The sequence below is a fragment of the Hypanus sabinus genome, chromosome 6 (genome assembly GCF_030144855.1).
Source record: "Hypanus sabinus isolate sHypSab1 chromosome 6, sHypSab1.hap1, whole genome shotgun sequence".
Classification (NCBI taxonomy): domain Eukaryota; kingdom Metazoa; phylum Chordata; class Chondrichthyes; order Myliobatiformes; family Dasyatidae; genus Hypanus; species Hypanus sabinus.
Genome location: NC_082711.1, coordinates 59,327,585 through 59,349,210, shown reverse-complemented (window position 1 = coordinate 59,349,210; position 21,626 = coordinate 59,327,585). Strand labels below are relative to the sequence as shown.

General features: G+C 37.0%; 1 protein-coding gene across 4 annotated transcripts in view; it reads left to right on the top strand.

The window, feature by feature from the left end:
- The window catches only part of mindy3 (MINDY lysine 48 deubiquitinase 3), a 112,587-nt gene extending 92,725 nt beyond the window's left edge, over window positions 1-19,862 (top strand). For all 4 annotated transcript variants that reach the window (XM_059972248.1, XM_059972247.1, XM_059972249.1 and 1 more), the window contains 3 exons: window positions 10,466-10,553; window positions 15,137-15,208; window positions 17,636-19,862. In XM_059972248.1, coding sequence (XP_059828231.1) covers window positions 10,466-10,553; window positions 15,137-15,208; window positions 17,636-17,785 — 310 coding nt within the window. In that variant the 3' untranslated portion in view covers window positions 17,786-19,862. The remainder of the gene's footprint in view (window positions 1-10,465; window positions 10,554-15,136; window positions 15,209-17,635) is intronic.
- The last annotated feature ends 1,764 nt before the right edge of the window (window positions 19,863-21,626 follow it).

The following is a 21,626-nucleotide window of genomic DNA, read 5'->3' as shown; positions in this document are numbered from 1 at the left end:
GATGCATTCAAGTATATTTTAACTTAACTGTACAGTAATATTAATTTTTTACACAAATGCATTATTTTTAATCAGAGTCCAGCATTCATCTTGATGGTTTCTTCTACCATACCTCCTTGCAGGCAATCTTCCACTCCATTAGCAACATTTTGGCTATCGACTGCCATCCCAGTAGGATTACCTCTTATCCACGTTCCGTGTACTTTAAACCAAAATAGTGGCTTAATATCTAAAAATTCTGATGCATATTCATTATATTTTCATTATTCATCTAGTGTGTTATTACTAAAATAACCTGCAAAACTATACTTTTCTTCTTATCCTTAAAAAAAAGAATGTACCACAGAAGATCAAACATAACTGAGATTAAGATTAAAGGTCCTACTAATTCCTGGTTCAGTTTTGCTCTCACTTTGTTTTGGTTTAAAGGTTTTCTGTTAATGCAACCCTGCAATCATAATTCAAACAACAAAAATCCCTTCTCAAGCACAGCATACCACGTATGTTTCAGGTGCCTAATGAGTTCCAAGAAAGGAAATTCTGTGTTCCAGCTGAATAATTCTCATTCCATTTTTGTTCTTGGCTGCACTCTTGACATTATTCTAAATTCTAAGTTTCTCTCAGCAATATATAGGATACCAAACACGGAGTTTTTACATCAAAAATGCTGAAATGTTGAAGAATGTGTTGAAGATGTATGTTACAGCCTCGATAGCTTGATTGCTTCTATAATATAAAGATTGTCACTTTCATGTAGGATAACTTTTATGAAAATTTAGTACTCTTCAACTTTGTAAAGTCAGCTTTGCTTCTCAAGAGATGAATGGTATGTTGGAGAAACAGATTAACAATATGTGTAATAATGGAAGTACCACAGTTTAATGAGAGTTTAATTAAGGTGTTACTTGTGATTTAATTGTGCATAGTGCCTGTAAGCTTTTAAACTTACATGGTAGCCTGCCAGTATGGAAATATGTAACAAAGTATCCAAATTCTTAACAAAGCTTGCTAGACCAAATGAGGCAACATCATCATGTGTGACACTTGTTTTCACAATCTTGCGATAGAAGTATTTCAGGTGAAGTCATAGACTTGAAATAAATGTTTTGTCGATATTTGCCCCAATGTCAGCTCTTAGTTTGAAGATAAATATGCAAGATTATCGATTGGGATTCAAGTTGTATTTTAAACAAAGCATGTCCAATGTAATTGAGTTACTTAATTCTAGGCATTGAATTATTAAGTAGTTTGCTGAATAAAATACTTTGGGATTAACAGGAAAGGTCCATATAACAGAGAAACTGGTGAAGTATAGCATATAAAACCTTTGATATAGCTCAAATTAACTTTGCTATACATATGGAATTGTTGGGGGCTTGAAAAAAAGGAATGAGCATGGTGTGATGATTTTAAATAGTATGATATGCCATTGAAGAATACAAGTAAAGTTACAAACTTTTAAAAATGCTCTAAGCTAGATGTCAAATCAAGATATCTGAATAAAAGAGAGGAATTATAATTACAAAAAAATTACTTCAAGAGTTTGCAGAGAACACTATAGCCCTGGAACAGGCCCTTCAGCCCATCATGTTTGCACTGATCATGATGCTAATATAAACTGCACATGGCCTAAATCAAGCTATTCCCTGCCTTTCCATGCATCTGTCTAAATGCCTCTTAAATGTCCTTATCATTTTGCTGTCATACCCTGGTAGTGTTTCACCCCCACCCCTGGCAGTGCTTTCCAGGCAGCCTCCATTCTCCATGAAAAAAATGTCTCAGACATCTCTTAAAATTTAGCCAATGCCTTCCAATATTTGATCTTCTCAAATACTGAAAAAGACTTTTGCTTCAGCTAATCCAAGTTATTTTGGATGCTGTTATGTTTTGTAATCCTAAAATATAAAAAAAACTAATTGAAAGGAAACACAGAGCTGGGAATTAATGTATGTGTTTCATTTTTTACTTTAGCAAGATGTATGATGATGTGGTGTAATGTCACTTGCCATTTATGTACTTTTACATATAACTTGCTTTGCATTGTGTAAACAACAAAGAATGCTTAATCAAACAATATGTTTACGATGTTACGTATCCCGTAACTGGAGAACTTACCAGCAAAGATAGAGAGGTCCGTTGAAGTCTGATGTCACTATTTTCAAATGTTTTTTATTTATAAAGAGGCACAAAAGTAAGGTTAATGCAAACATTCAGATAATGCACATCACCAATACGCAATCTAAAGCACGGGTATAGTCATAATCATCATTAATATCGGCTGTTGTCTAGGGGATACTATTTTTGTCCATTGGAAATATAAAGAGTCATTCAGAAGTCTTTCGAGGAATCGCTGGGTTTCACGTGTTTTAGAGGGATCGGTGAGAACGAAAAGAAGACTTGCCCGTGTCTTTATGACCACTCCGTTAAAATCAGGGGAGTGTTGGTTTCCCCGTTGTTAGTTCGAAGTCCTTCTCGGTAGTATCAGCCACCCGCTCCCCAGGCAAAGGAGTTAGGAGCACACGTGGCGCTGAGTGGCTTCCAGCTCTCCCGGGAGCGTTGAGCAAGCAAGTTCCTCTGGTGCATCGCTAGGGTACTGTCTCCTGCAGTCCGCTTTTATCTTTACTTGCAGAGTTGTAGCTGTCCATCAAAGTAGGGGATTGCAATCTCCACCCCCACTTTGCCCGAGGGTGTTCATGTCCATGCTTGCTGTCACGTAGTAGGGACACACAGGTGCCTCTAAGAACAATGGTCAGAACCGTTGCATTGTCTCTCACTTCCGAGACCCGAATTAATAGCGATCATGCGATTCTCCGGAAGGAGGGGGCTGCTCCCGCTCCTTCGGCCCCTCAGAGCTGTGGTACCTTCATAACAACGATACTACTGAAATATTAAGTACACAACTCTCATCCCTGCTTGGTATAGGTTCAACTTAATATAGAATGCATCTCAACTTAGATACAGTTGCAAGAAAAAGTTTGTGAACCCTTTGAATTTATCTGGTTTTCTGCATTCATTATTCTTAAAATGTGGTCTGATCTTCATCTAAGTCACAATTATAGACAAACACAATCTGCCTAAACTAACCCATGGGCTCCATTCAACTTTGGAAAGAGCTCCTTCAGCCTCAGTGCAATCTGGCTCACTGGCTACTTTATTGCGAATGGTGTAAGGAGCCGGATGGGCTTTATAAAAATTAGATGTGGTATTTTCATTTAGCACTATGTTACCCTTGATATGCTTGAATTTTCCAATACCATTGTTGAACACAGCTGTGGCATCATTCTGTCTTAATTCGCTTTCAGTTGGCTCAATTACAGGGCATATGCCATGCAAATGATGGATGGATCTCCAATCAAGTTGTATTTATCTCAGCTGCTCATTCTCCCACAATGCCGGCCCTCCCATTTTTACCACATTCAAGCCCAATGTGGCTTGTTTGTTACAATACAGTCGGCCCTCCTCCGCGGATTCCGTATGCGCGGATTCAACGCGGAAAACCCAGAAGTTCTCTCTCCAGCATTCATTGCTTGAGCATATACGGACTATTTTTTTCTTGTCATTATTCCCTAAACAATACATTATAACAACTATTTACATTGTATTAGGTATTAGTAATCTAGAAATGACTTAAAAGTACAGGCAGTCCCCGGGTTGTGAATGAGTTCCATTCCTGAGTCCATTTTTAAGTCAGATTTAAAGTCGGAACAGGTACATCCAGTATTATTTAGCGTCAGTCAAATGTTCTTCTTAGTATATAACACATATTTTTCCTTTCTATGCATATAAAACACTTAAGAAACATACGTATTTTAATAATTTAACCACTGCGTTGCTTAGTAATAATTGTAGCTTTCATTGCGGCAGGGCCTTTCACATGCTTCATTAAAATTGTTCAGATCATTGACCAACTGTAGCCTAACACTTTTCCAATGACCGATGGCGTTTTACTTCTTTCTGATCGCTTTATTACTTACACATTATTTTTCATCGTGATTATTTTCATGAACAGAAACATTCCAGATTCAGATCTGCACCACCTGGTTTTAATGTCCACTGCACGGAGACATTAAATAAAGTCCAGGGTTTCGCTGGGTCCTAAACACCACCGTACTGATACATGTTAAATAAAGGACTTGAGAATCTGTGAATTTTGGTATCCGCGGGGGTTCTGGAACCAATCCCCCACGGATAAGGATATTTTACTGTTACTAATGTCATTCCCACAGGAGTTAATCTTTTCCCAGTGTAAGTTCTTAGTTGGATATCTGCAGGCTTCAGTATCTTTGAAATGCCTTTTAAACTCATTTTGTGGAATGTCTGAAACAGCCAAGCCAGTGTCCAGTAACATTTTAATTAATTGGCCATTCACTTCAGGTGTAAGTCAATTTGCTTTTCTATTAGTTTTCACATTATAAATCTCAAGGCTATGCAGTCCAATGTCCCTCAGACTTTTCATCAGCAGCATACAGATTAGTACTTTTTTTGAAACTGCAACTTGACATTTTATCTATTTCTCTTCCCTAGGCAGTCCACTCATTTTTGTTGCATTTTCTGCAAACTTCACCTTTAAACCTGCACTGGTCTGGTGTATGTATGTGAGCCCCTGCCACGGCGGTAACACAGTTTGTTCAGCCAGGCCGCTTTCTGTTTAGACATTGCAATTTTATCCATGCTCATTTTCATTTACTCAGTTGTGTTTCAGTTAGAATACTTTCGTATAAGATTTCACAAACTAAACAATCTCTCAGTGCATCATCAAGCCCATCACTGACCTGACAGGGACTCTCCTTCCTTTTGATTAAACTTAACGCATTCTGCAATCAACAGTATGTTTGGTTCTACATGTTCCTGCATTACTTTCACAGTATCAGCAATGCTCATTTTGGCTCGTTTGGTTGGAGCAATTTGACTTCTAAACAAACTGTAGCCTTTAAATCCAATGTGCTCAGCAAAATTGGCATTCACTTCTCATTGGCTGTTTCATTATCTTCAAAGTACTGCTGAATTCACTCAGTATCCAGTCATCTCGTGCAATTATACATGTTAATCTTCATAATGTAGCCACCCATTTCTGCTTTTTAAAAAATTTATGATTATTATCACCCGGTACTCACTGTTTATGAACCCATGAATATGTTTGTTTTCAGCCGTATTTTTTTAACTCAGCTAAGTCTGTCCCTTCCCAAAAAAAGTACGTGTTGTGCTGTATCTTTTAATTGACTATCTTTTGCTGCACTTTTTAAAACTTGAACATCTTACTGCGCTTCAACAAGTGAGTAGTCGTCTCAGGTTAGTTTAGAAGTTCCTCATGGCCGCGATTATATTTTGTAAATCCAAAACATAAAACTAATTAAAAGGAAGCAGGTAGAGGGAAATGCAAGTCTAACTTTGTTTTTATTTTAAGTGAGGTGCATATGTATGATGTGACAGAGTAATGACAAATGCCATTTACACACTTTTACATATAACTTGCAATGCATTATGTAAACAACAAAGGATACTTAACTAAATAATATATTTGCAATATTACTAAATAAGTACAACAAAAAAGTTAGACCTTTTGATGCACTTCTGCCTTATATTCAGAAAAAAAGTCTTATTTCTTTCTACTCACAAAGTGCTGCATTTACCTCACAAATCTCAGGTTACAATTTTAGAGGTGTTCATTCACCTCTATCAGTTCAAGCTATTTCTAAGTTCGATTTGTAAATTAATATATAATTCTGGGCATTTCAAGTATCTAAACTTTGGATGGACACAATGAAACAGAAATAACCCCCTTCCAAATGAACAAGATGTGAATTTTATTTTTTTTAGAACTAATTTTATTCTGGAAATTAAAAACAGCAAAAAAATGTTAACAGTTTTGTACCCTGCCTAGTTAGCTTTTGATAACTGAGATCAGAAAGGATATAATGCTGCACATAGTTTAGAATGGAGAATAGTAAAAATCAAAGTGTTTACGATTCCAAATGAATGTTATACATTGGATCCTCAAGAAATATTCGTCACAAATGCAAGCTCTGAAACAAAATGCATATGAATTTACGTAGGTGCAAATGTGAGTGTATATCTAAACTGCAAACTCTGTACATGGATAAGAGATGGATTGGTTTACTTTAAGGTGGTATCATTGTAAGATGTAATAATTTTCAAGACAATAATGGATAAATCTGCAATAGGCAAACATGAATGGATGTAGCAATATTAAATGGATGAGAAATCAGTGAATTTTAAGACTTGACTAATGGAATTGAAATTTTTTGTTTCTTTGCAATTAAGTCTCACATTTTTATTGTCTATTTAAATGGTCCACTATAGACTTTACTGAAATATGCCTTAGATTATTTTCCCTCTTTTATGCACTCTCCATAAGGAGGGTGGATTGTCTGGTCTTCAACACAAGTTGTTTTTTTGTTCTTTTTCCAATTTTGATGGAATCTTGCTCGTGATTCCAAGACTTTCTATGATTAGACTTAAAAGGCATCCACAATTTTCTAAAAAACTTACTCAAGTACCCTCTGAAGCAAAGAAATGAAACATGTTCATGAATAAGCACTGAACAAGTGGGCTGTAGATATCAATAATTTTTTGTTTCTTTGCAATTCAGTCTCACATTTTTATGGTCTATTTATCAATGGTCCACTATAGACTTTACTAAAATATGCCTTAGATTATTTTCCCTCTTTCATGCACTCTCCATAAGGAGGGTGTGAATTGTCTGGTCTTCAACACAAGTTGTTTTTTTGTTCTTTTTCCAATTTTGATGGAATCTTGCTCGTGATTCCAAGACTTTCTATGATTAGACTTAAAAGGCATCCACAATTTTCTAAAAACTTACTCAAGTACCCTCTGAAGCAAAGAAATGAAACATGTTCATGAATAAGCACTGAACAAGTGGGCTGTAGATATCAATAATTTCACATGCCCACTTCAGTACAAATTTCAGTGTAGCATTACATTATAACGTGTTGCTAACTATTTTCCCAGAAGTATTCAAATTGAAGGCTTTCGATCCGCAAGCAGTACAACTGAATGGCTTAAGAAATGACCAGTGATGCCTGAAAGCAATGACCTTTTACTGAGTAATCAGCAAATGATAGTAACAAAATCTTATTACAAAATAATTAGATTTATTTAGAATTTATTTTAAAATGTGAAACAAAAGTGCAAGATTTTTTAACCAAATTATAGCTGCCAACTGCTGTTCAGTTAGTGACCACATCTTGCCCAGTCCTGACCAAATGCAAATCTTGACGAATGCACTCAGTAGACTTCTAAGTTATCAGTCTCTGGATTGTCATATGAATGGTACGCAAATCTCATACTTTTAAGAAAGCAAGGAAGTTCACATTTATTTCATATTGGAAGTTTTCATTTTGAAAATCAACTTCTGTCTTTGCTTGACATTGTCCCTGTAAATTTTAAGGCAATATAAGCTGTGTCTTTAAACCTACAGTTGTTGTTATTGTGATTTTCTTATTGTAAGATAATTTAGATGCAGCTTCCTTTTGATTTGCTTGCCTTTCAAGTATCTGAATTAAGATCTTTTGGAAGACAAGCACAAGCACAAATACAAGATACATCTATTTAATCAGTGTATTTTTTTTACCTCACGAGCAATGCAGTACAATTTTTAAAGGCTGACAGGTGGAATCTTTGGATTTTTACTCCTGTCTTTTCTTGTATAAAATATTAAGCACAAATGACCTGATCTGAGTTTTTCTCCCAAAAAAGGCGATGCAAAGCAAATAGTTTTAAATAGTACCAGATTTGTACTGGCAAAAGGGCCAACTTCAGTCTAATTCTGGCACCAAAGTTATGCAAAAATATGGGATGAGGTTTGAACTGTAGAATAGTTGGAGCAGAGTGATTGTTTTACTCTTCAGCTCTGCTGTAAAAATGAAACTAGAAGTGGGTTTTTTTAAAATGACTGTACCTGCAGATCCTGAGACAATAAACAATACTCAAAGTTTTCATCCCTAGTTTTTTACTACTTATTTTATCTCAGTTTTAGAACTAATTGTTTTATTTGCAGTGGACGTTTCCAAAGCTTTGCACCACTATCACAGGTGATGTACATGTCTCCAGCCTTAGTGGTTAGCTCTCACTTATTTTTGATAATTATTTCCTCACACAAAAAATCTCCCATAAATCATATTTTCCTTAATGCTCACTTTTATATTCTTACTTCATCTTGCCACCTTTATCAACTTTTGTCAATGAGAGTGAAGGATATATTGCCTCATTCAATTCAACTGATTTTCTTTCCCCATTGACCAACAACCAATCAATAAATAAAAGGGTAATTAAGAAGGTAAAGATGGAATACGAAAGTAAACTAGCCAATAATACTAAAGGGGATACTAAAAGTTGCTTCAGATACATAAAGTGTAAAAGGGAGGCAAGAGGCCGTAGTCAGCATGGTTTCCTCAAGGGAAAATTTTGCCTGACTAATCTGTTCAAATGCAAGCAAGATAGACAAAGGAGAATTAGTTGATGTTGTGCACTTACATTTTCAGAATGCCTGGACAAGATGCCACACATGAGGCAGCATGAGCTCATGGTATTACAAGAAGGGTTCTAGCATGGACAAAACAGTGACTGGTTGGCAGGAGGCAAAGAGTAGAAATAAAGGGAGCCTTTTCTGGTTGACTACCGGTGTCTAGTGGTGTTCTCAGGGTTCTGTGTTGGGACCGATTTTTGTGATTTGAATGATGGAATTGAATTAATGACTTTGTTGCAAAATTTGCAGATGGTATGAAGTAGGTGGAGGGGCAAGTAGTTTTGAGGAAGTAGAGAGGTTACAGAAGGATTTAGATAAAGATAATGAGCAAAGAAATGGCAGATAGAATGCAGTGTCAGGAAGTGTATGGTCATGCACTTTGGTAGAAGAAATGAAAAGGTCGACTATTTTCTAAATGGAGAGGAAAATACAGAAAAAAACTGAGGTGCAGAGGGACTTAGGAGTCATTGTGCAGGATTCCCTTGAGGCTAATTTGCAGGTTGAGTCTGTGGTGAGGAAGGTAAATGCTGTGTTAGCATTCATTTCAAGAGGACTAGAATATTAAAACAAGAGTGTAATGTTGAGACTTCACTTAATGAGCAGTTTTGAGCCACTTATCTTAAAAAGGATGTGCTGAAACTGGAGATGGTTCAAAGGAGGTTCAGGAAAATGACTCCAGGTTTGAACGGCTTGTCATAATAAAAAACGTTTGATGGCTCTCGGTCTGTACTCACTAGAATTCAGAAGAATGAGGGGTGATCTCATTTGAATATTGAATAGTGAAAGGCCTTGATAGAGTGGATGTGGAGAGGATGATTCCTTTGATGGGAGAGTCTAAGACCAGAGGACACAACCTCAGAATAGAGGAACGTCCTTTTGGATTGGAGATGAGGAGGAATTTCTTTAGCCGGAGAGTGGTGGATCTGTGGAATTCTTTGCCACACAGGTAGCTGTAGAGACAAAATCTTTTTGTATATTTAAGACAGAGGTTGTTAGATTGGTCAAGGCGTGAAGGGATATGGGGAGAAGTCGGGAGATTGGTGCTGAAAGGGAGATTGGATCAGCCATGATGAAATGGCGGAGCAGACTCAATGGACCAAATGGCCTAATGTACTGCTCCTACATCTCCATCATTTTGAATGTCCATAGCTTTTAAGGAAATTCTTCCAATATTTCTACAATAGTCTGTAGTTTCCTTACTACTTTCATATTTATTAACCTTATCACCGCCATTATCAAAATTAAATACAGTATCTGCAGGTGTATTTATGTATATTCTTTTGTTCATTTCAACTTCTGATCTAGCTGCTGTGCACAATCATTTCAATCACCTTTCTTAATTAGCTGTTATTGTGGTTGAGTTTCCTGCTTTCTCCACAACCCCTTGTTTTGATCAATTTTCCAACATGTAGATCTTTTCTGACAGCTCGAGCATATTGCTATAATCAGTCTTCCACCTGATCATTGAGTACTGGAGTAGATGTGAGGGCTGAGTGATCTACTCATATTTCTGTTTCTTATGTTCTCATGTGTGTGACTTGAAGGCAGCTTGCCTTGAGCCTAGTTGCTCTTGTCTGCTAGAGTTACAGCTATGTATTTGGGAAGTACAGCAAGAGGAGCTTTGATGAGCTACTGTATAGTTTCTTATAAATGGTACAACTTGCCATCACATGTTGGTGGGAATGAGTATGCAAGGTCGTGGTAGTGCTCAAACAGGCAAGTGGAGGATGTACTCTCAGCCTCCTGATTTGTACCTTACAGGTAGTAGAAACACTCACATGCTTTGGCATTCTTGCCTCCAAGTAAAGGGAACCAAAAAACTTCTAACATGTCAATTTTCAGTTTTGCCAAACCACCAAGTGCCATTGAATATTTTGTGTCATAACAAACAGAAACTGTTCATAATCTGTGCCTGATGTTTCATATGGCTGTTTCAATGGGTTGTTTTCTGTATTGCAGTGTGAATATTATGAAGAATAAATTAGACCCAGAAGGACTAGGTATCATTTTATTGGGAACATTTCTACAAGAATTTTTTCCTGAGCAGGTAAAATATCTGATGTCACATTTTACTAAAATAACATTTGTGCAGTATTTAAAATCATATGTTTATATTTGATTGCTCCAAATATGATATTGCATCTTTTGTTGCTATCCACCAGATGCATTACTCAAAAGGGATTAAAGCTTTGGTAGGGAGTTAAAGGCATAAGGAAGAACGGCCATCATACCTAACAATCAATTATAGCTTTCATTTATTGAGGAATACTCGGCTAAATTCCAAGCTCCCACTGCCAGCAGAAAAACTTGCTGTGATGTTGGAAGTTGTATTATTGTATGGGGTTCTGACTCCCTAGAGAATAAATTCCAGCAGAAGCTAAAGTAACCTGAGCCTAGAAACTGTTGTACACTTTATATATCCCTTCAGGTGCTAAAACCAATGAAATGCAGTCTACTTTCAAAAAAATAAACATCTGTGATGTTTGTAAGACTTACATTCTATTGCAGCATGCTGATGGAGTTGTAATGCAATGAAACTTGTACTAGTTTGACCTTCCAGTGATGCAAACTTAAATCCCCAAACAAAATATTTTAACCTGTCCTGACAATCAAGGACTAGAGTTCACAGGTACACGATGAAGAGGAAGAGAATGTTTATGCAGTGTGCAGTTGGAATTAGAAATACACAACCTACAGCTATGGTGGAGGCTGATTCCATTATAGTATCATCAGCTGAAGGTGCTCTAGTATTCCTATTAAGAATAGGAATGCTTTTTTAGACTAATGAGAAACTCAGACACATCCTGAATTGCTACCAGAGCTTCTGCTTCGCAGCACCAAAGATCTGGCACCTTGAGTGCTGTCTGTGTAGAATTCTCACTTTCTTCCTGTATCTGCGTGTGTTTCAAACACAAACACACACACACACACACAAAGTCATAGCACAAGAGTAGTTATATACTTGTACACCTTGTAATTTTTCATTCTCAGCAAGTCTCCGATAGTAACTTCTGAAATTCTCCACTCTGCCATTACCAAATGCCATGGCTGAATTTCTTATCACCACTATCAGTGACTGGTGAAATCTATGTGGGGAGATGGAATTTAAAAGGCAAGACAGATATTGTTTCTATGCTTTTGGATTAACTTGGGAGTTAGGGAGACATCAACAATGTGTGTTGAGAATTTTAATATTTTAAATGCAGAAGAGGAAATGTGAGAATAAGGTTAAGTCATGATGATAATGTAATTCAGATAGGTTGATGTAAATAGTTCACCTGTGCAATTCTATTTGGGTGTCAGTGTGGGAAGAGCAGGCATGTCATGCCTCCAAACTGAACCTTTGAAACTTTGGTCCCTCTGAAAGGCAAATACAACTTCTGAAGAGTCATCGAGAGGTACAATGAGGAAACAGGCCCTTCAGCCCACTGAGTCTGTACTAACCATCTACCAATCTTACATTAATCCCAATTTTTATTTTCTTCACATTCTTATGAACTCCCCATTCCCCCAAAATTCTACTATTTCCCTGCACACTAGGGGGAAATTACAATCTTACCCACCAAACATACATCTGTAGAATGTGAGAGGAAAGCAGAGCACCCAGAAAAAATCCATTTGGCCTTGGAGAGACTGTGCAAACTCCACACAGGTTGGATAACTTTAGTCTTGGGTATTGTCGGGCAGTCACTTTACTATTTATGTCATTGTGCCCTAAATCCTGTTGGCAATGTGCCTGCAATGGGAGTATTATTTGAAACTTGATGCCTGTGAAATTATATGGAACACATCTAAACAGCCCAAAATGAAGAAAGCTTACACACTCCTGATGGTAAAAGCAACAGGTTGTATTAACTTTTCTGTTTTAGCAGGCACAGAAATAAAGAGTGTGCCTATAAAACTATATGAACCTATTTAACAAATGTCTTTTTTAAAGAAACCCTGATATTTAAATTAGGATAGTTCTCGGATCAACTTTTATTTGAAATCTGAGATTGGAGTCTTTAATTGAGTGGGCTGTTCACAGACAGGCAGAAGTGTGGTAAAGTCATACTCACAGCATCATGTCTGATCAATTTTTATTTTAATTCCAAGCTTTTAATCTCCATGTTTTATACTGTTTGGGAGAGGGATAACTTTTGAATCAACAAAATATATGATATGATTAACTGTGATACAAGTTCATAATCAAAAATTGACATCTAGAGGCCGACAAATGAAATCTTCAAACCTTTGTTAGTTCATAACTTAAAATAATAACTAAGGTATAATTTAAGGCTTCATGGAGAAATGGGAAATTATTTTTAATATAACATAACTATATTCCCAAGCATAAAAGTGGTCAACTCAGTTTTTGTTAAATTTGCATTTCCTTAGATTTTCACTTCAAAGGGTTAAACATAGTTCACTACATTGCCCCAGATATTTTTCCATCTGTTCCCAAAGCTAAAAATACACTTTTCCTTATTTGCATTGAACTTTCTATATAATCAGTTCAAGCTGTGTCACTTAGACTAACCTGTCCTGTCTTCTACATTTATCAAAAAATCACAAAACCTTACATTTTCTTCTTCCTTCAGAGTATTGATCACACATTACTGTAGACTGATTTCTAAATCTTGCTTACTTAACTGGAGACAAGAAAAAGCTGAATTATCAAATCTCAGGCAAGTTAGGAAGAAATAAATAAAAAGCAGAGACAGTTTTTTCTCAAGATAAACAATTTAATCATTGTTTTAATCCAACACTGTAAGAAACCCAGTTTATTAAATATAAAAAATATCAAAACTAGTTCTTGTATCTTAGAGTAACTAGTTTCTTCATAAATGAAAATGCATGCTTTTTATTAGTGACCTTGTATCGGACTCTTAAATAGGTGTCTTAAATGTTCAATCCAAAGTAAATTAAAATAGGTATAGATACAGTTACATGGACTAACCAATATTAACCTTAATATTAATTTAGACTCAGCAACGTCTCCCGCAGCCCAGTTAATCTCATGAAAATCTGAGATTGGAGTCTTTAATTGAGTGGGCTGTTCACAGACAGGCAGAAGTGTGGTAAAGTCATACTCACAGCATCATGTCTGATGTAGACTGTGCCAGAATCCTCCATCATTATCCCTTTATATGTTTTGTCCCACCATTTACTCTTGTGGCTCTTGAACGTTGACTTTGGTTCCCATGAAATCTCATGCCATCAGTTCAACATGAACAAAAAGGTTTCTTCCTGATTATCATTGTCCTTCCCTTCCTCATTCTGAGGACTCTGTGTTGTGTGGCACTTCCAACATACTAAATAGGATAGATACATAACAGTTCTGGCAATTTAACTGAGAGTCAGTGAGGCACTTTGGCCCATCAGAGCATCGCACCGGAATCTGTAGTGTAATATCCCAGTATAACCTCACTCTGCATTACTGTACAAGTCGAGGTATCAACTCTGGTTTGTTAAAGGAGTGTGGAATGGCATGACAGAAGCAATAACATATCCACCTAAAATGAAATGCTAACCTGTTAAAGCTGAGGCAAGGTGTGCTATAAGTAAAAAGAGTCTACATTAGGCAGAATGAAATGCATGTTTTGCATCAGCGCAGATTGTGCTGAGCATCACACAAGTGTCACCAAGCTTCCAACATAGCATGCCCACAACTTACTAAGCCATACCTTATAGTTTTTGAATATGGAAAGAAACTGGAGTGGCTGGGGAAACGACACACAGACATGGAGAAAATGTACAAACTCCCTGCAGACAATGGCAGGAATTAAATTCTGATTTTAACAGCTATTTCTGTAATTCCATTATGCTAACCACTGTGTTACCATGCCACCTGCTACCTGCTGACTTCCCTCCGAGACAGACATTATCCTCATATGGAAATATTGTAAAATGCTGCCCTGCTCTAAATCCTAGAACTCCCTAATAAAGAACACTTTGCGATTAACTCCACCAGAAGCACTACAGACATTCTTGAAAACAGTGACTTATTAATGTCTTCTCAAAACAATGAGGGATAGACATTATCCACATATTTTAAAATGAGTAAATAAATAAATATCCAAAGCAAAAGGCTTTGAGTGGTATTTCTTAGTTTATATATAGCAATTCACTGTACAGATCTTCCTATATTATGACCATCTCACTTGTAGACTCTCATATATATGAGCGAGTATTTGGGAGGCCAGTGGAATGGATGGGGATGGATTTGCTGCCTATTGCAGGGCTACAAGCATCTTCTACCAAGTGGGAGCTGGATGTTCCTCTGTACCATCTCTTTCCATATTACCACATCCCCCAGGCAACACATAGGAGCTGTAAGCATTGTGCAGATTCACTCCCTCGCTGGCTCAGTGAGACTCACTGGAGGCTGCTCTTCCCATATAAACTTCCTCTCCCATCACCTCTGTTTCTCTGCTTCTCTCCCATATTGTGTTTCTGTTCATTTTTTACTTAGAAACAGTTAAAATTATGAATAGTTCTCAGGAACTGTTGTAACATGAGGATAGCATTCATTTGTCAAGAACATCAGCTTTAATCTGTGCATGTGATCATAAGTAAAAACTACATGGTCTATTTTGAAAACCAAATGCAAAACCTACATTGAAGTATTGAATTGTACTGTATTTTCAGGAATCTACTATTCCAGAATCGTTTACTGTTTATCACTATAATGGATTGAAGCAGTCCAACCACAATGAAAAGGTGAGCCAAATCACTCTTAAAAATCTGGAATTCCTTTCACATTAAGAAGCCATCAGTTTGAATTTGTAAATAATATGTTACACAATGGTTACATAAGCTATGTCTTATAGTGATTTTATTGTCTGTATTAATCTCACAGCAAAAACATGAGCCGCCAAACAGCTCTTTCCGTATAGCCTTTCATTGAAGAAAATAATTGAATCAAATAGTCATGAGGTTTACTTTTGACAATGATTCCAGAGGAATATTAGTAAGGTGATTTAGTGCCACACGCACCCCCACCCCAGAAGAGGATACGGTCCATTCTCCACTAAAGGAAAAACAGGTTGATTAAACACTCATACTTTATTGTCTTAAAATGAACCTTACCAACCACTGGGAGTAATTAAGACTACACAGAGAAAGAAAACAGGCCACAATGACCTTTTATCATTCATCAGGTCTCATTGCTTGGGAATTGAAATAACTCTCACCTCTTATTTTGGAATCCTCATGATCTTTTTCTCTTCCCTTTCATTAACTGTGTACTTTCAGGTCAAAAGATTAAGTATAGGTTACACAGCTGTCCTTAGCATTAAAAGGTTTAATGATGAAAGGCAGTAAACTGTGTGCGTGGATGTCCATCTACTCATGAATTTATTTATTTATTTATTTCACGTGGAAAAGACAAAAGTTTATTACATATGCTTAACCTGCTGTCCCTTTAAAATATTACAAGCCCCATTTCCAGAAAAGTTGGGATATTTTCCAAAATGCAATAAAACAAAAATCTGTGATATGTTAATTCATGTGAACCCTTATTTAACTGACAAAAGTACAAAGAAGAGATTTTCAATAGTTTTACTGACCAACTTAATTGTATTTTGTAAACATACACAAATTTAGAATTTGATGGCTGCAACACACTCAACAAAAGTTGGGACAGAGTTAAAATAAGATTGAAAAGTGCACAGAATATTCAAGTAACACCGGTTTGGAAGACTCCACATAAAGCAGGCTAATTGGTAGTAGGTGAGGTATCATGACTGGGTATAAAAGTAGCGTCCATCAAAGGCTCAGTCTTTGCAAGCAAGGATGGGTCGTGGCTCACCCCTTTGTGCCAAAATTCGTGAGAGAATTGTTACTCAGTTCAAAAGGAACATTTCCCAACGCAAGATTTCAGAGAATGTAGGTCTTTCAACATCTGCAGTACATAATATTGCGAAAAGATTAAGAGAATTTAGAGACATCTCAGTGCGTAAAGGGCAAGGTCGGAAACCACTGTTGAATGCGCGTGATCTTCGAGCCCTCAGGCGGCACTGCCTAAGAAACCGCCATGCTACTGTGACAATTATAGCCACCTGGGCTCGTGAGTACTTCGGAAAAACATTGTCACTTAACACAGTCCGTCGCTGCATCCAGAAATGCAACTTGAAATTGTATTACGTAAGGAGGAAGCCGTACATCAACTCTATGCAGAAACGCCGGCGAGTTCTCTGGGCCCGAGCTTATCTCAGATGGACCGAAAGACTGTGGAACCGTGTGCTGTAGTCAGATGAGTCCACATTTCAGCTAGTTTTCGGAAAAAACGGGCGTCAAGTTCTCCGTGCCAAAGATGAAAACAACCATCCTGATTGTTATCAGCGAAAGGTGCAAAACCCAGCATCTGTGATGGTATGGGGGTGCATCGGTGCCCACGGCATGAGTGAGTTGCATGTATGTGAAGGTATCGTTGATGCTGAGACGTATATTAGGATTTTAGAGAGACATGTGTTGCCATCAAGGCGACGTCTCTTCCCGAGACGTCCATGCTTATTTCAGCAGGACAATGCCAGACCACATTCTGCACGGGCTACAACAGCGTGGCTTTGTAGACACGGAGTGCATGGGCTTGACTGGCCTGCTGCCAGTCCAGATTTATCTCCTATTGAAAATATATGGCGCATCATGAAGAGGAGAATCAGACAACAGAGACCACGGACTGTTGAGCAGCTGAAGTCTTATATCAAGCAAGAATGGACAAAATTTCCAATTGCAAATCTACTACAATTAATATCCTCAGTTCCAAAACGATTAAAAAGTGTTATTAAAAGAAAGGTGATGTAACACAATGGTTAACATGCCTCTGTCCCAACTTTTGTTGAGTGTGTTGCAGCCATCAAATTCTAAATTTGTGTATATTTACAAATTACAATTAAGTTGGTCAGTAAAACTATTGAAAATCTTTTCTTTGTAATTTTGTCAGTTAAATAAAGGTTCACGTGAATTAACATATCACAGATTTTTGTTTTTACTGCATTTTAGAAAATATCCTAACTTTTCTGGAAATGGGGTTTGTAATTCTTGCACCCTATTAAAAACTGTGGTAATTTTAAAAACATTTTTATTTGTACGAACCCTTCAGCTTATCAAGCAGGTAAAATAACTGATGTTATTTTTTTTCAAAAGGTTATGTATGTCGAGGGAACTGCTGTTGTTATGGGCTTTGAGGATCCAATGGTGCGAACTGATGACACTCCAGTCAAGCGCTGTTTGCAAACAAAATGGCCATATATCGAACTCATGTGGAATACAGACCGGTCACCTTCCTTAAACTAGTTCTAGAAAATCTAAAACCAAACAAAATTCCAAATATTATAAGCTGTATTGCTTTTGAAATCTATACACAATTGCTGCTAACTGGAATGTAGTGTCCACAAAGTCATTAAGAAACTGTAAACCTTAATTATTCTACTATTTACTATTGATAAAAATTCAGGTCACTGCCCTTCACTGCTAATCAAAAGTTTATCCAAGGAAACAGATTACATAGTGTCAGTTTGACTGTGTCAGAAGGAATTCTTTCCTTTTAATCCTGGAAATGTAATTCTACAATTCTTTAAAATAATGGTTTTTTAGGAGTACAATGCAAATTTGGGACCTGAAATTCTGTGTCCTGATTATGCCACAAAAATTACAGTGGAGCAGGTCTCCTGGCCGATGAAAGCCAAAGCTGTAGATCCCAGCAGGATACAAGAGGCCCTAATGGATAGAAGCAAAATTCCAAAACAAAAATAAAATGTATTCCTCTAAAGGTTAAAGATTTTTTGTGAACTTTAAATAATTAATTGTTAAGTACTGTAAGCATCCATGACATTTGGAAAGCCCAATAACTGACTTGTGTTTTCCCTACTCATATAGATCCTATTGGACATAAGAGATGGCAATGGCTGGAATTTTTTGGCTTAACAGTGGGAATGCCCTCAGATATGCCATCAAAAAAGTGATTTTAAGTAGGGGTGGTAGATGAAATTTTTGCCCAACGCTTCCCCACTCTACCACATCACCATCACCACTGTAGAATTTATGTCAGCTTTAAAATAATGGCAGCTCAGAAAGACCAGATTTAGTCCCAAAACAGGTGAATTTGAATCAAGGTCAAAATATTTACTCCCTTTAGGAGTAGGCTGTTCTCCAGAATATTCTTAGTGAGGGTATGTTTTCAAGGCAACTTTATACCTAAAGGATTGCTTTTCACAGTCCAGTAATACAATTCATTCATTTGGATATTTTGCCTTATGTTGCCATAGTACCACCACAGATGATGTCCCTCAATAATTCATTCAATCTCGTGTGTATATTTAGTCAATATTGTAAAGCTTAATTCATTGTTGGATTTATTCTCATTACATTCCAACTCATAGTAGAACATGATAAGATCCCGTTTTGTGATGTAAGTGGAGCACATCTGCTCAGATAACTGCCTTCCATAATTGGCAAGAATTAGTACAAAATTGCATGTTCTGGGTCATAGGTGTAATTGAGAAGGAAGGACCAAATTATACTGAAAGTATACCCCTTTCACCATCCCCATCCCACTCTCTAATTGCCCTATAAGTATATGATTTTTAACTTTATTATAAACAGGATTGACAACACCCTGTATACTTGGGTTTAGTTGTTTATCTATCTTCCGGCATCCCACAAACTTAACCAGTGACAGTGACTGAAAGCTTTATCTTTTACAGTGATTTCTTGTTAAAAGCAAATGAATGGATATGTTGGGAGAGCCATTTGCTTAACTTTACATTGCTTTGTGATGCATTGCAATGTGCTTTTAACCATTAGCTGAGTATATGGCTCTCTGAAACATACTGAAATTCTGTAGTTTACATTTTTGAAATGTACCGCAGTGGAAGCCATATGAAGATGAAATATAAATGCAAATTGTGGCTAATTACATGATACATTCTAAATAACACAATGTATCTCTGAAGTTATCAAGCTCGTTGTTACATAATCTTGCCAAGATTAATTTTCTTTGGTGTCAAAATTACACTGTTTGCCAGTGTTCATGTGTATTTAAATTTGCTTGTTGTTAAATTGCATGAGAAATGAACAATTTATTGCCCATAAGACACTAGAGTTATCTTATTTATTATGATTTGAGAGTTGGCCTAAAATAAAAATACAGTTAAAAAATGTTTTGATTTATTTTCTTAATGCACTGGGAAACTAGTTTTATGACTGTTTTATTACTTGTTTCTAGGCTGAACAAAGGCATTGTAAAATTACTTTTCATTGATTACTAATTTTCCAAAATAGTAATTTTATCTGTAAAGGATATCTTTAGCAATAAATGGTCCATGTTTTGTTTTATTGGAAAATATTAAAATAATTCAGTTGATTCTAGAAATCCTCATTTTGTGGTTTTGTTAACAGATCAATTTGGTACAGGTTTCCAGGGCAGTAGAATCCAAAGGACCCACAATGAAATATGTCATATTTATGTGATGTCCAATACAATAACTGCATAGATACACTTACAGTTAGGCAGAAAATTTTGGCTCTGATGTCTTACCTAAGTATTTGTGGGAGTATCAGCATGACAGTTCAACTGCCCTCGGATGTTTCATCCCATTGATTGCAATGGCACTAAATATAGGGAGATGAGTGAAAAAGACAGGCAAAACACATACAGATATTTAAAACTTGATTCACTTCTCCACTGCTGTGGTGCCATGTTTGTAGTAATTAACTGGTTTATTTAATGAGGCATTCCTGATCTTGAGTTAAACATTAAGCTAAAAAGAGACAAGCCTGGAAATAGAATTCTACCCTTTGTTGTACTAAACCAACATCTTGTGTAACTCCGAGCTGCTGTTTTTTCCTGCAAAAAAAAGCCAAAAGACCACTGAAACAGTCCTTTCCACCCATACTGCTATGTTGACAGATTTGCACCTCAAGGTCTCTTTACACATCAAAGCCCCCCAAGTCCCTGCTGTTTATATGTCTGAACAGGATTTGATCTCCCCTCTCAACTTCCCGGATGATTTATGTCTCACTGTGTCTTTAAACAACCTTCTTTGTTATTTGCAACTCCTCCAATGTTTGTGCTATCTGCAACCTTACTAATTGTACCCTCTACATTTATATCCTCTTAAGTCTAAGTAGCCGCTATGTACATTACAAACAAAAAAAGTCCCAGGATTGATTCCTGTGGTACACCACTTGTATTTGGAATTCCAATAAAAAATACACAGATCCACCACTACTCTGCCTCCTAACACCTAGCATCCATGGATCCAGTTCACCAAGTGTTTTGCATCTTTTATGCTTTAATCTTCAGGAACAACCTAGCATGCAGGACTTTGTCAAGAGTCTTATTAAAGTCCATATAGACAACATCTGCCACACTGCCTTCATCAATCTACATGGAGCACTGTCTCAGCATCCAACATCAAGGGCCCACACCACCCAGACTATGGTCTCTTCAAGCTGCTGCCATCAGGAAGAAGGTACAGGAGCCTCAGGACCCACACCACCAGGTTCAGGAACAGTCATTACCCCTCAACTATCAGACCAGAAGGGATAACTTCACTCACCCCATCAATCACTAAACTGTTCTGACCACCAATGAATTCACTTTCTAAGATTCTTCATCCCTAGTGTTCAATATTTATTTATTTTTAATTTGCACAGTTTATCCATCCTGTTGGGTGTGGTCATTGATTCTATTGTATTTCTTGGGATTACTGTGTATGCCCACAAGAACCAAATCTCAGGGTTATATCTGGTAATGTATGTACTTTGATAATAAATTTACCTTGCACTTTGAATCAGTCCCCTTAGTTATCTCCTCAAAAAAGATCATCTAATTTTCCTGCATGAAATGACAGTCATGGGCTGCACCCAAAAGCTCCAATTCATGGCAGCAAGAGTGAAACTAGACTTGGGCAAATAATGACTTCATTAGATGGGCACTTTGATGCTGAAGAAATGGTAGATGTACTGATGAGACACCATGCGGAGAGTGTTCCAGTCCAATTTGTTGTCCAGATCAAGAACATGCTGCTGAAGGAACTCAGCAGGCCACGGCTGGAAGGGATGATATTTCAGGCAATTACTATTTAAGAAGCAAAATGTTCCAAGTTTATCAGAGGTGTAAATTGAAATACCA